This window comes from Marmota flaviventris, chromosome 5 (genome assembly GCF_047511675.1).
Source record: "Marmota flaviventris isolate mMarFla1 chromosome 5, mMarFla1.hap1, whole genome shotgun sequence".
Lineage (NCBI taxonomy): Eukaryota > Metazoa > Chordata > Mammalia > Rodentia > Sciuridae > Marmota > Marmota flaviventris.
The window spans coordinates 11,225,036-11,239,815 of record NC_092502.1 but is presented as its reverse complement, the minus strand read 5'-3'; the positions used below and the strand labels follow the sequence as shown (position 1 = coordinate 11,239,815).

The 14,780-nt window shown below is 35.3% G+C and overlaps 1 protein-coding gene across 1 annotated transcript in view; it reads left to right on the top strand.

The window, feature by feature from the left end:
* The window catches only part of Ranbp17 (RAN binding protein 17), a 296,032-nt gene that overhangs the window by 21,080 nt on the left and 260,172 nt on the right, over window positions 1-14,780 (top strand). The window contains exons 6-11 of the mRNA XM_027938663.2: window positions 3,787-3,891; window positions 5,716-5,881; window positions 8,993-9,066; window positions 11,243-11,362; window positions 13,553-13,699; window positions 14,328-14,500. Coding sequence (XP_027794464.2) covers window positions 3,787-3,891; window positions 5,716-5,881; window positions 8,993-9,066; window positions 11,243-11,362; window positions 13,553-13,699; window positions 14,328-14,500 — 785 coding nt within the window. The remainder of the gene's footprint in view (window positions 1-3,786; window positions 3,892-5,715; window positions 5,882-8,992; window positions 9,067-11,242; window positions 11,363-13,552; window positions 13,700-14,327; window positions 14,501-14,780) is intronic.

Here is a 14,780-nt window from a genome sequence, read left to right as displayed (position 1 = left end):
CAAGGAAGCTCTCCCTCTCCCCAATTTTTATGAGCTCAGCAGCTGAGTACATTGTCACTCCTGTTCAGTTTTGTGCATAGTGTGCTTCAAAACGGGACAAAAGCAGAAATTAGGTTCTGCATGGGATAATTTTATAATAAAGGGGGTTATGGAGTTTAAATTTAAAAACTGCCCTCCTCTGTGGTGTGTGTTATGTGTATGTGTGCAAGGAGAACTTGTATCCTCGGGGCCACTTGCCACCTCCCTTTGGAGTCAGTATAGCCATATATATATTTTTAAAATAAAATAATTATTTTTCTATTTATGTTCAATCAGATTTAGATTTTTTTTTCTTTATTTAAAAGGAAAAATTTCTAAAATTTAAAGTGATCTCTGTTTACCATGCCTGTCATCTCCCTGATTTCCTCCACCCCAGTTATGTGAAGATATCTTTGCTATTTGTCTGTATATATCTCTCTGCCCTTCTCCCTCCCCTCCCTCGCTCCCTCCAGCACTAGTAATAATAACACATTGGCAGAGATGGTCCATAGTTTTAGTATGGAAGTTTAACCTCATAGGTAAAGAGTAAAGAGACAAATATAATAACCCCTCATACTCACCATCCAGCTTCTACACATTTTACTAATCATGAAACTTGCAGTTTCGTTGATTTCCTACATCACAGCAAAGATAGGAATATACGCTGCTCTGGCAATGAGGGTTGTGTTTAGTGTGTTACTGAACTAAGACTAGATAATGTGGAGTTGTAATAAAAGTATTATTCAGAGATCAACCAAGTATTTTTTTTTAAAATAAACTTACAGAAAAGTTCTGAGTTCACAGAAGTTTTTCTTGACCATTTGATGCTGAATTGCTGACATGATACCCCACCCCCAGGGAATACTTCAGTGTATTTCCTACACGATGATACCATCATTAAAATTTAAGCAGGTCAACACTGATATATTACTGTTATCTAATTCTCATAGCCTATTCAAGTTTCACCAGTTATCCCCAAAATGTACTTTATCATGCATTGTATTTCTTTCTCATGTTCTGCTAGTCATCTTCAATCTGGAAAAAACTCTCAGTCATTCCTTCACTTTTATGATCTTGACACTTGTGAAGTTTACAGGCTAGTTATTTTGTAAAATGTCTCATTTTGAGATGGTTTGTCATTAGATTCAAATCATGTGTTTTTGTTAGGAGTGTCACAGAACAGATCCTGTGGCCTTCTCATTTCTCCTGCCAGGAAGTGCATGCATGACTTGATTTGTCACATAACTGAGAAGGTTCACTCTAAGATATCTATCTCTCTCTCTCTCTCTCTCTCTCTCCCGTGCTAGGGATTGAACCCAGGGCCTTGCACATTAGGCAAGCATTCTACCACTGAGCTATATTCCAGTCCCGTTTTTGGTTTTATTTTGAGACAGGCTCTTGCTAAGTTGTCCGTGCCTAAGACTGGTGACCCTCCTAGCTCAGTCCTACAAGTAGCTGGGATTGTAGGCATAGTCCCTGGACCCAGCCAATATTGATCTCTTAATTAAGATGGTCTCTTATAGATTCATTCTTTTTTCTGTTGTAATCAAAAAATTTTTGGAGAGGCAATTTAAGACATTGAAAATATCATATTCCTCATCAGACTGAAAATTTACTGATTGGTTTACAAGTTTATTTAATAGGCTATAATTCATTACTAACATTATTTTGATGTTCAAGCTTTCCCAAAATTTGTCCGTAAGAGACCTTTTAGGCTGGCGTTTTTGTCCAGTGAGCATTTGTCACATTCTTTGAATGCTTTTCTTCCTTCTGGCACAGAATGTTCCAGGCTCATCTTCCACAGAACCAAGTTCCTTTGAAGAAGAGCTCCAAGGTCTGAAGTGTGATCTTTGGCTTCATATCATGGAAAAATATGGCTTCTGTGGAGATATTTGACTTGGCCTAATTTTATGGCATTTTGAGATTCAACTAGCATTTATTAAGCATTCCTAAACGAGGCAGTCTGGGGGTGATCTGCAGTACATGAGGAAAATCCAATGTTAGAGTTGTCAGATGTGTGCCTTGTAAGTTCATTCAGTGCCTGCAGGGTGGAGACAGAGGTGTGCAGTAGGAAGTGTATGTGCATGCCACATCTCAAAGCATTCAGTGTTGAATAGCCCAAATAAAATAGTCATCACACAAGCCTTGAAGAAGATGCTGGATAAGTCATGGATTTATATTTTAGCTCTGTTGCTGACTCCTTTGTACAAACTTCTTAAGTTTGTATATCATTCTCTTGAATTGAAAATTGAGACTGGCATTCTTTATGAGGTGGATTTTGTGAACAACAGTGTGGCTCCCAGTGTACAGATGCCCTCAGCAAACCTTCATTTCCTCAGGGCTGGGGTGTGGCTCAGTGGTAGAGCGCTTGCCAAGCAAGCATGAGGCACTGGGTTCAATCCTCAGCACCACATAAACATAAAATAAAGATATTGTGAATGTGTCCACCTAAAACTAAAATATAAATATATATATAAATAAAACCCTTCATTTCCTTTCTCCATGCTGTGGGCATGGTGGTCATTCAGAGATTAGGCTAAGATAATATGCTATAAACTCTAGTTTTCTCACATGCTAAGAAAAGAATAATATGTAGTTTTGAAGATAAAGTGAAATAATATGTGAAGAATAACTTTATAAATTGAAACCGTAATGCCACATACTCTTATTTGTATTAAAGAAAAGCATTGTAGGAGATATTTTGAAGTTTTAATTAAGGGAGGAACACTGAAAATGTAGTTCAAATCTTAGATATTGGATATAGATTCCGGTAACTACTTTCTGTAATCACTTCAGACTTCTGTATGCTTCATGTTTTATAAGTACAAGTGTAGTCTAAATCATATGTTGGAGATTAGGAAGTGTCAGATAATCAATTTTTAGCTTACTGCTTTTTGCAAATCTGTAAACATTAGCAAGGAAAATGGTTTACTTTCTTCATCCAAATAGCAAAAGGAATAAATAATAATGCTGTAGCAGCTCTAGACCTTGATGCTGATAATCATTTGGGCATCAGACCTCAATTTTGTTTGCTTTTTCCTACGGTAAATGGAAAAATTGCTAGTATTAATAGTGTAGTTTGGACATACTATATTTTAGATTAGAGACTCAAGAGCTAATTCTAGTTATTTATTCCTAAAAATTGTATGCCATTAGCTAACAAAATATTTGGAGGAATTGTATTGCTTACCTTATAAATCAGATTTCTTGTTTATAGTATCCTCTTTTAGTGGTTTTCAGAATACAAATGACATGTTATTCATAACACCAGTAACATGAACCAATGACATGTGGTATATACGAAGATACCAGTTTCATACAGAAGAATTTTTCTGTTCTCATCTAGTGGCTGATCCACAGAGTGCTAGGGTTTGAAGATGAGCTCAGAGACTTCTCACCTTGCAGGTGGCATCTAAGGGACAGGGAAGTTGTTTGCATGATGTGAAATGTAGTGCCTGGTTCAGGAGCTGATGGTCTTGGGTCTAGTATTTTAGTCAGTGTTTGTGTTGCCTCTGAAAGTGTGATCAGCTCTGCCTTTTAATTTCTAGATCATGTGGTTTGTCAGAAGAGCACTGAATGAAAAGAGTCCAGAAACCAACTTCTTGAGTAAAATCACTTATCCTGGTAGATTTTGAAAAGATATTTTAATTTTGAACTTTATGATTCTTTAGTCCCTATTTCTATCTGAGTACATTTTTGCTGTTTTTTTTTGTATTTGAGAGGGGTAGGTCTGGTTAAACTAATTTTTCTTTTCTTTTTTTTTTTAAGGTTGATTATTCTAGACCTTCAGCAAAACACAGGAAAATAGCTACTTCATTTCGTGACACTTCTCTCAAAGACATATTAGTGCTAGCGTGTTCTCTTCTTAAAGAGGTAAGTTATTTAGTTATTCAATTTTCTAGTTATTTAGGAAATTTTAACAGTTTCAAAAGGATTTCAAGTGGATTCCCTCTGCCCCCAGTTCTGCCTTTAAAAGAATTATTGTGCACAGTCTTAATGTAAGTATGATATATTTGTACAAATCTCTAAGGGGTTCCAAAAAATTGGCTTTTACTCCCTAGGTATATAAATAAAATCTAAAGGAAATTTAGTAACTTTAGGTAGTAATTTGTCTTTCTCTTGTAGGTTCTTAACTGAAGAAGCTAAATTGAGTCTTCATTTCTTTATCTGCCTGCCCATGTTTTGATGGGATGTAGGTGAAAAATGAAATAATTAAGTTTGATTCATTAAACACCAAAAATTTTCTTAGATTAGCTAAGATAGCTAGCTGAGTTTAACAATTTCTTAGGTAAATAGGAATTCCCATTTTTTACTTAGTGCCCTATTGAACATTAGTGATATTGTGATTCATAACTGCATTGTGTTCTCTTTATCAACATAGGGAATCCATTGTGTCACTCAAGCTTGTTAGTTCTCATAGTACAGCACTTCCTATAAGAACTAGTTTCTCCTTATGTCAGTTCTATGGTTCCAGCTGAGTACCTGTTACCCTACTTAGAATCAGAAATGTTTCAGATTTGGATTTTTGCATAGACTTTATTAAGTATCACCAATCCAAAAATCCAAAACCTGAAATTCACAAAAATCCAAATCATTTTGATTGTCATGTAGATGCTCCAAAAGTTTTATATTACAGGGCATTTTGTATTTCAAGTTTTTGGATTAGGGAATGTTTCCCTTGACAGTAACATGATAAGTACCCTACTAGGTCAGACTAAAAGACCTTATTGTCTTAAACATTTTCTTTTAGTATGGAAAAATAATATGCAAAAGTAGGTAATACAACATGTAACATATACAAAAGTAGACATAATTGCCACTCAAGAACCCTTCAGTTAAACAGTAATAGCTTGCAGCTAATCTTGTTTCATCTCTCCTATCTCTACCTGCTCACTTTACTTCTTTTTTGTTATTCTTGGAGAATCCCAAACTTCACATCATTTCTTCTGCAGATATTTCATGGGGCAACTCTAGAATGGTATATTCTGTTGATATGTCAGAATGGGCATTGTTTTGGTGTCAGGATTGCTCTCCAGAGCTTGTGAGTGTCCTCCCATAATCACAGTTCTGACAGCTTTTGTTAACCCAATGTGTCTCTGTTATAATTGAAGTTAGTCCTAGTGTTTCTTGAAGAACATTTAATCTTTGGCTTGTGCAAAGCCACCTTTAAGGTAATAATTATGTATACATTTATGCAGTTGTACTGTGGAGAGTATTTTTCTTAGTGCTGCCTTATAACTTTAGATGATGACCTGCAGTACGGCATCAGGTATAAATGTTTTTATTCTTATCTCACAAAATTACATTTGAATGTAGTCAATCATAGAAATTTGAAGATAGTGATTTTACTTTTCTCCCCTAATATTTGGAGTAATATAATTTTGTTAATTTTTTTAACTAATTTCCATTTGGCATTGAAGAATTATTTAAATTCATAAAGTTAAAATTTGTTGATGTGTTCATAATGGATTTTTTTGGTTCTGGGGATTGAACCCAGGAGCACTGAACTACTGAGCCACATCCTCAACCCTATTTTGTATTTTATTTAGAAACAGGGTCTCAATGAGTTGCTTAGTGCCTTGCTAGGTTGCTAAGCCTGGCTTTGATCCTCCTGCCTCAGCCTCCCAAAGCCACTGGGATTACAGGTGTGCACCACTGCACTCAGCTCATAGTGTTTTGTTTTTAACCTTTTTTCAGGTATTGGCCAAACCTTTAAATCTTCAAGATCAATTTCAACAGAATCTGGTGATGCAGGTCTTGAAACTGGTCCTCAACTGCCTCAACTTTGACTTCATTGGCAGTTCAGCAGATGAGTCTGCAGATGATCTTTGCACAGTACAGATTCCAACAACCTGGAGAACAAGTAAGAATAAAGAGCATGAGGGGTGGTCAACCTAATGATGCAGAAGGAAGCAATATATTTGCCCAGGGTGTGTTGTCTTTGTTTTATGCTAGGCAATCAGAAAAGTGCTTTGCAACCCAAAAGAATTTGCTACCTGAAGTGTTTACTGATACCCAATTTCAAAATGTTTCCCCTGATGTATTATAGTAACTACCATATTTTGATTTTGGAAAAAAAAAAAAGAAGACAGCTCTAGAGATAGATGGAAAACAGTTTTGGGAAGAAAAAAAAATCAAGAGCTCTGTTTGGAAACTTTCATATGAACAGAATGGGAAAGGATCTAATAGTAGACAAGAGATGTCAACATATTTTCCAGAGCAATAAAGAGAATGAATTAGAGTAAGTGACTTAGCAGAGTTGCAACTTACTCTGTTCTAGGAATGTGCTTAGTGGTGAAGTGCCCCTAGGTTAATCCTCCAGTACAAAAAAATAAGATGATTTCATTCCAGAAAAAAAGGTGATATTTAGGGTACCCCTGAAGTCAGGGAGGGAAGGAGGCTTCAAGGGCTTGGTTAAAAGACTGTATTCTGAATAGTCTCGTCTCTGCCACTTGTGCAGCTAGGTGACTGCCTTTCCCTCCCTCCCTCATCTGCACTGTTTCCTTGCTTCACAATACCAAGCTTTTTTTCTGAGAAAATTGAACTAGAGCATATATCAGAATATATCAGAATCAGGAATACCTGATATAGTTGAGGAACACTGTTAGTTTTTTTGTCACTGTGACCAAAATACCTGATATAAACAATTTAGGGGGTGTTTCAGTTCATGGTCATCTGGCCCCAAGGCAGAAACATCCTGGCAGAAGGGCATGGTAAAGGAAAGCTGCTCACTCTTAGTAGCTGTGAAGGTCGGGGGAGGGGGAGATAGACACATACACGCACACAGAAGAAGGAAGGGGACTGGGATAAGATAAACCCTTCTGGGGCACACCCAATGAAACCCTTCTAGAGCCCCCCCCGCCAGACCTACTTTCTGTAACTTGGTCCCTGCCTTCCAATAATCCTTTCAAATCATTAATCCATCAGGTGGATTAATGAGGTTAGAACCTTCCTGATCCAATCATTTCCTGAAAGTCTCACCTCTGAACATGGCTGCATTAGGGACCATGCCTTTGAGTACATGAGCCTTTTGGGGAACATTGCAGATCCAAGCCATAAAAGCAGCATGGGTTTTTGAGAATTTCTAGTATGAAGTCAGAGACTAAATCAATAAAAAGGGTTTTAATGTTCTGAATCCTGACTGTGGTAATTGGATTCATGAACCAACACATAGAATAAAGAAGTGCACAGACTAAAAACATCCAGGTGTACACAAACAAGTACATGTAAAACTGGGAAATTTAATAAGATTGGTGAATTGTATCCAGGTTAATTCCCTTGTGCTATTGTGAAATATTGAGTAAAATATGAGGTCAGTCTGTACCGGGTTTTGCCACTATATATGGATCTAGAATTATCTCAAAAAGTTCAGTTAAAAAAAAATAGAAATAGACAAGGTGAAGAGTAGACAAGATGAAGAGTAGAAGTTAGCTTCTAACAGGTATAATTACTATTCCTAAAGAGATGACAAAAGATAATACATTCTTGGAACAAGAGTAAGATATTATCAAAAATTAGAAATTCAGACAATGTTCTGAATAGTTAATGAAATTTAGAAGGTAGAACAAAGGAAGCAAGATGCTTGAAAGGAGAAAAAAATATAAAAAAAAACCTAGAAGATAAAATTAGGCCTGGCATCTGAAGGTTTGGAGGGCCAAAATACAGCACAGAGAAAACAGGAGGAAATTTGCAAAAATGTTCTCAGCACTGCAGGTCATAAGAGTTTTTGGATTAAACTGTCTCACCAAGTACCCAGCATCATGAGTGAAAATGGGTATGTGCAAAGCTTCATAATCATGACATTTTAGAATACAGAGGATAAAGAAAAATTCCTAAAATGTACAAGAAAGAAAAAAGTCAGTCACCTACAAAGGATTGGGATCCAGAAGGATAGTCAGTTTCTCCATAGCAGCATTGTAGACTGGAAGACTCAGACTTCTGCAGGAAAATTATTTTCCAACTAAATGGAAATTACCAAGTATAACCAAGATTAAAGACCTCTTCAGACATGCAAGTCCGCCCCAAATTCATCCCCTTTGTACTTACTCTCAGGAAGCTACTTGATTTGTAAGCCAAGAAGGTGGAAGAAGGGGATGCAGGAACAGAGACTTCAACTCCTGATGGAATGAATAGATGTAGGGAGGAGACCGTTGTGTGACAAAGTTAGGAAATAGCCAGTTCTGTGGGAGCATCTGAGAGGTAGGGCTGGGAGAGTGGAAATGAGAATGTTTGGTGCTCTTGACCATATGGAGAACATCTTGCTAATGAGAGCATTTGGAGTTTGTGACACATACAGCTACACACAGGAAAAATGCTGTGATTAAGTACAGAGTGAATTATAATTGTGATATAGTAAACTTCTAGGACTGGCTGTTAATGTTTTTTATATTTTTTGTGTAGTCATGATAAATGTAAATACTTCAAAGTTGATTTAGTCACAAATCATGTTGGTAATGGAACGGGAGGGTGGATTGTGGAGATTGGGGAGGTGGAGTTGCAGGGTGGGGTTGAGCAGCTACAGCCTCTTAGGCTCAGGGTAATACTTAAGCGTATATCTGAAGTGAAACAGCCAAAAGAAGTAATAGTGTACAACATTACTTAGAAGTATAGGTAAATATGTTGAAAGGTGGTTGGAAGGGGCTAGATATAGTTGTTTTCATATTATAGACTTTTTTGTACTGCTTGCTTGTTGATAATTTTTGAAATTTTAAACAGTGTTCATATTATTTTAATATAAGTGAAAGTAGTTAGGAAGATTGCCCTACTTAGAACTGTAGATGCTATATCATCTTGGCTAGTTAGTTTTTAATCTCTATTATCTCAGTTTTCTGAGGAAAGTAGCTAGGAATTTAAAATAGCTCAACTGCAAAGAGTGGCCAAGATCTCATTGTCCTCAGTTTGTGTGATTTTGTTTTATTTGTTAAGATCACTGGATTGAAAGAAATGATATCAGAAATCAATTTTTTTTTCTCAGTTTTCCTGGAACCAGAAACATTGGATCTTTTCTTCAATTTGTATCATTCACTTCCACCACTGCTGTCTCAGTTAGTAAGTAAAACTCATTCATTACTTGATTGAAAAGTAGCTGTGATCTTTAATGAACATAAGGGATGGAGTTTATTTATCCACAAAACTCTGCTAATATGTTTGATTGGGTCGACTTGTCACAGTAGTTCTTGTGTCATCCTAGGTGCATCTCACTCGAGCTCTTTGTTGGGTTTTGTTTATTTTGTCAGTAGTCCATTCTATTTAATGGTTGAGCCAGAACCAGGAACTGTTGATTTTGCTCCTGCCAGAGCCAGAACAACACACCAATTTGTAAATATACCTTTCTTACTAGTCAGTTCCCATAGATTTGAAGTCCAGCTATCAGCTCCCTCACCAGGACCTTCCCCACTTTCTAACACCCCTCAGCCCTCCAGGGCCTGGGCTTGGCAGACAGCGTCCACCAGGTATCATTGAATGAAACACAAAGAGGGAACTATTTACTTGATTTTTGCTCAGGACTACTGTTGTTTGTTAAGTTTTTTTAATCAAGTTCTGTTATATGTTCAAAAAATCTTGAAACTCTGTTGTTGTATAGAACTTTGAGACTGTGGGTTCCATCTTTGCAGCATCTGTAATAGATATGGTAATGTTAAAAAATAATTATAGGTTTAATATCCAAGCTTCTAGAAATAATGTTGCCATTTTCTGAAAAAAAGATGTTCCTGATTTAAAGCATATACCAGTGGTATGCTTGTTTAGATGTTATCATTTAGAAAGGAGGAGTGGATTCACAAAACCACACTTCAAAAAAACATGTCTGTCCTTGAATCTAGAGTTCAAGGTAGTGCAGTAGCTACAGATCATCACAGTGGTTCTGCAGGGTTCCTAATGCTGTCCTCACCAGGTGTACCAGAAAAACAAAGCACACCCAGAATGGCTAAGGGAAGTCACCCCAGGGTAACAAAGTAAGTCCACATTGTTACTAAGATCAGAACCCAGTTCCTGCTGGGCTTGGTTGGGCATATCTGTAATCCCAGTGGCTTGAGAGGCTGGGACAGGAGGATTACAAGTTCAAGGCCAGTCTCAGCAATTTAGCAAGGCCCTAAGCAACTTAGATCCTGTTTCAAATGAAAACACAAACAAAAAGGCTAGGAATGTGTTTAGTGGTGAAGTGCCCCTAGGTTAATCCTCCAGTACAAAACAACAACAACAAAACAGTTCTACATGTCCTGAACCCTGGGTGTTTTGCTTTTAATATATTAGTGTTTCCTAAGTCTGTACATCAGAGTACTGAAGGGGAGGAGGTTTTTAAGTTTGTTTGGCTTTTGTATTTTTTTAAACTTGGGTGTTTTTTTTTTTTTTTTTTCTGTTGTTGTTTTTTTTTAACTGATAGAGGCAATGGCAAATAAGCATGTCTTTTAAAAAGGCAATCTTTTGGATTTTTTACCTATTCTTACCCTTGCCAAGAGAGCCACACATTTTATGTGAAGATTTCAAATTAAAATATTTATTGACAACTGATTTTAGTTAAGCTCTAGATTTTGATTCCCAGCCCATTTTAATGCACCTGTTTCAGTTTAATTTCAACATTCACAGAATCGAAAACTTGGGACTTAATGGGTTAAAAAAAAAAAGTGGCAATTCAGGGGAACCACAGGCCAGTTTGGCTTGAAAGTTGCCAATTTGGGGCCTTACTTAATAAATTAAAAAAATATATATTTTAGTAAATATCATTAGAAAGTAAATAACTCTTCTAGCATTTTCCAAACATACTAATGGATGATGTAAAATATTCCATGACTAAATAAATTTAGGATATTCTGGATTGAGTAAACTTTTGGGATTTCCCTCACCTTTGTAGGAATCACAATGAATAATTTTACAGTATTTAACATATTGTACCATAAGATCATATTTTCTCTTTGGTAGAACATCTGGTTCATTGGCTCACAGCGGAGGGGGCATCATAAGCAATTGGGAGTTTTCTTAATGTAGGCATGTTTAAGCCCTGCTCTGGCAAATTTGGTATAGAAAAGCATATTAGATGAGAATACATACAAATAAAAATTTTTTGATGGGATAGAAAGATTGTGAGTGGTGGTATGATGGTGCTCAGCTATTATTTTATGTAATGCTCTTTTAGCATTAAAATTAATTACATTTTAAATTAAGTCTTGCTTATATGTGGTCATAGCTCCTTTTAAAATTGAAATGAATTTTTTGTTTCTGTTTTTAGGCACTTGCGTGTTTAGTTCAGTTTGCTTCTACACGAAGGTCCTTATTTAGCAGTCCTGAACGTGCCAAGTACCTTGGTAATTTAATTAAGGGAGTGAAAAGGATACTTGAAAACCCTCAGGTATTTATGAAGTAATTTAATTAATACTTAGCATATAGAAATAATATTTCTGCTCAAAGGCAGATAATAAACTCATCATGAATTTATTATGATTCTGGAAGAAAATATTTAGTATTACATTCATCTTACTTAGGTCTCATTTGTAGTAGAAATGGGCAGTTTTTTAAAAATGGATGTTTCCATGGAAGACTTCTGTGTTCCTCTCCATTTTTTCCTTTTAGGTGAATATGAAAAAAGGTCATATATCTTATTATGTTTCTGTCTTTTACTATTGTGCTACATTTCCTTGCCCACGTTGGTTAAACTATTGAAGTGATTAATTCAGGGTTATGTCCATCTGAACTAGAGGACTTAATATAAATTTAAGTATTAATATTGGGATAAAAGGCTTTAAATTATGAAATAATGTCTTTTTGCCCTCTTGTGGACAAATATGAGTTATCTCTTCCACATTAACTTCAGAGATCTAGTGGCAATACCTATTTCAGAGAATTGCAAAGCCATAATTAGTGATTTTGGATACCTAGATAAATATTTTGTTTCATTATTTTTTTTTTTCTGGTTTAAAATATCTGTAATTAAACTACAGATTTTTAAAAGGTTAAATGGTAATTTAAAGAGGTTTACCTAAACCTCTTGGTTATTAATCACTTTTGGTGGGGACACAGATAATACTTTTCTACAGAAATAAAATGTGATTATCTCACAAAACTGATTATTTTGCAAGTTGTTCTCAGGAATGTTTGAGTTAAACATGTATTTTATCTTTTCAATGTTAGCGTAGCTGTGAATTTTATCTGTTTAGCTGGTAAATAGAATTTTTACCAACATATTTAAAAGTTTTTAGTTGTTTAATTCTCCTGTCATCAACCAAAATTGTGGAAATTACTATACCCATGTTAGATAATTCTATTGATTTTTTAGCATCCCCATGTCAGTGTTTCACTGTAAAAACTGATCTTAAGTATTATATTGTTTTAGAATTATAAACATGTATTAAAAAAACTATGATTATAAAATGTCTCTTTGGAATTCATACTTAATAATTAGACACTTTTAAAATTCATTCTTCCTTTCTTGTTTTTTTTTTTACTGGGGAATTGAACTTAGAGGCACTTAACCACTGAGCCACATCCCCAATCTTTTTTTAAAATATATTTTTAATTTAGAGATAGGGTCTCGCTGAAATTTTTAAGGCCTCCCTAAGATGCTGAGGGTGGCTTTGAACTCATGATACCCTGCCTCAGTCTCTGGAGCCCCTGGGTTTATAGGTGTGTGTCACTGTGCCCAGCAAAACTCCCCCCACCACCCCACTTGCAGTGCTGGGAATTGAACTCAGAGCTTCACACATGCTGTGGAAGGCACTCTACCACTAGGCTGCTTCTTTCATGGAGTACCTATGAATGAAATTTCTTAGACTCGTTGAGTATTAAACAAACACTGCATAGAATTCTCTATCAGGCTAGCTACAGAGACTACAGAGTGGTAACTGTGGAGATGATAGCAGGTGTTAACTATGGAGATGTGTTCTGTTTTCAAGCAGCTTGTAGCAACTGGAGAGAACTTTCAAGGTCTTTTCCTTTTTAACCTGTTCTCCCTCACAAGTTACCTGTGTGTCCTGTCTTCTTGTTAAACTTGATTCCCTACATGGCAGTAATTTGTTTGAATGAGTAACACTTAAAGACAGGGAGTTAAGTCAGGGCACAATGCCTGTATTCAGAAAGTGTTCCATAAAAAGAAATTGTCTACTTGTGTGTACACACACTATTTAAGTCTGGTGTTAGTACTCCCTTCTCGGGTTTCAAGAGCCCATTCTTGTTTTTCATCTTAAATATTTTTCTCTCAGCCCTTCATCTTGAATACTTTTCAAGACCTTTGTTGACTTCTGTTTAGGCTATAATACACACACTCTGTTTTTGTGTAATAGGTTCCCAGATATATTTTCGTCTTTGTTGTGCAAAGCTTCTTCCAAAAATTCTACTTTAGATTCCTTATTATGAATAATTGACAGCAATATTAAATTTAGCAAGAATCATTTGTTTTCTTACATTGCCTACCTAGTTGATGTAAGATACTATAGGTACCTCTGAAAACAAATAGAATACTTAATAAAATTCTTTGAAATTTAGTAGCTTTATTATCAATAGATTGGTTTATTTTAAAAGACTTACTTTTTGTCTCATAATTTAGGGTTTGTCTGATCCAGGTAATTATCATGAATTTTGTCGATTTTTGGCTCGTTTAAAGACAAATTATCAACTGGGAGAGTTAGTTATGGTCAAGGAGTATCCTGAAGTTATCAGATTGATTGCTAATTTTACTATTACTAGCCTACAGGTAAGTAAAAAAAAAAAATTGATGTTAAGCTGTACTTAGTTTTAGAACAATTTCTTGATAAAGGTTAGTGGGGGTGTTTTTTTGTGTGTTTTTTTTTTTTTTTTTTTTAAATACCTGTTACTTGAAGTGCTTTACTGAAAATGGTCTTTGCAAACTTTTAGGTAAAAGAAATAATTGTAACATTTTTAATGAGAAAAAATTGAAAAATCACTTAAAGTGTCTAATAACTGAAGAATAACTTAGAAGCTGTAATAAACCTCTATAAAATAATTTTTTACATACTGTATTGTGGTTGAATTCTTTTCTTAAATTTGGAATAGGAATTACTAAACCATATTTTCTATATGATGTTAATTCTATAAAAAATATATTCATGGAATGATTAAAAGGAAATAGTTTAACACTTAAACATATTGTAACATTTTAATAGTGATAATCTCTGAACAGAATAATATTGTGGGATATTGGTTTCTTTAACATTTTTGCGTTTATGAAATTTGCTGTATTAAGCATTCATTAGTCATATAATCAGAATAAAAGTTAATTTAAAAAGTAATTTTGCTTTGTATCTGTTATTCTAGAAAGCTGTTAAGTTATTTTAAATTTCTTTTGCTCTGTTTCTTTGTAGCATTGGGAGTTCGCTCCAAACAGTGTTCATTATTTATTAACTCTGTGGCAGAGGATGGTAGCATCAGTTCCTTTTGTGAAATCAACTGAGCCCCACTTACTAGACACTTATGCACCTGAAATCACAAAGGCCTTTATCACGTCTCGATTGGACTCTGTTGCCATAGTTGTGAGGTATTAAAAACTGAATGTTTCTGTTGTATTTTCATCTTGGAGTTTTTTTTTAATTAAATTAAAAGTTTACCCTCTTTAGGGTAAAGTTCTGTGAATTCTGACAAGAATATGCATTTTTATAAATAACATCACAATTGAGATACTGAATAGTTCCATTAACTCAGGTTTGTTTTTTTTGGGGGGGCGGGGGGACAGGAGGGGGGACCCTTTGTAGTCCTCTCTGGCAGTAACTGATATGTTTTGTTTTCCTGTTTGCATTTCTTTGGTGTAAGATTCCAGA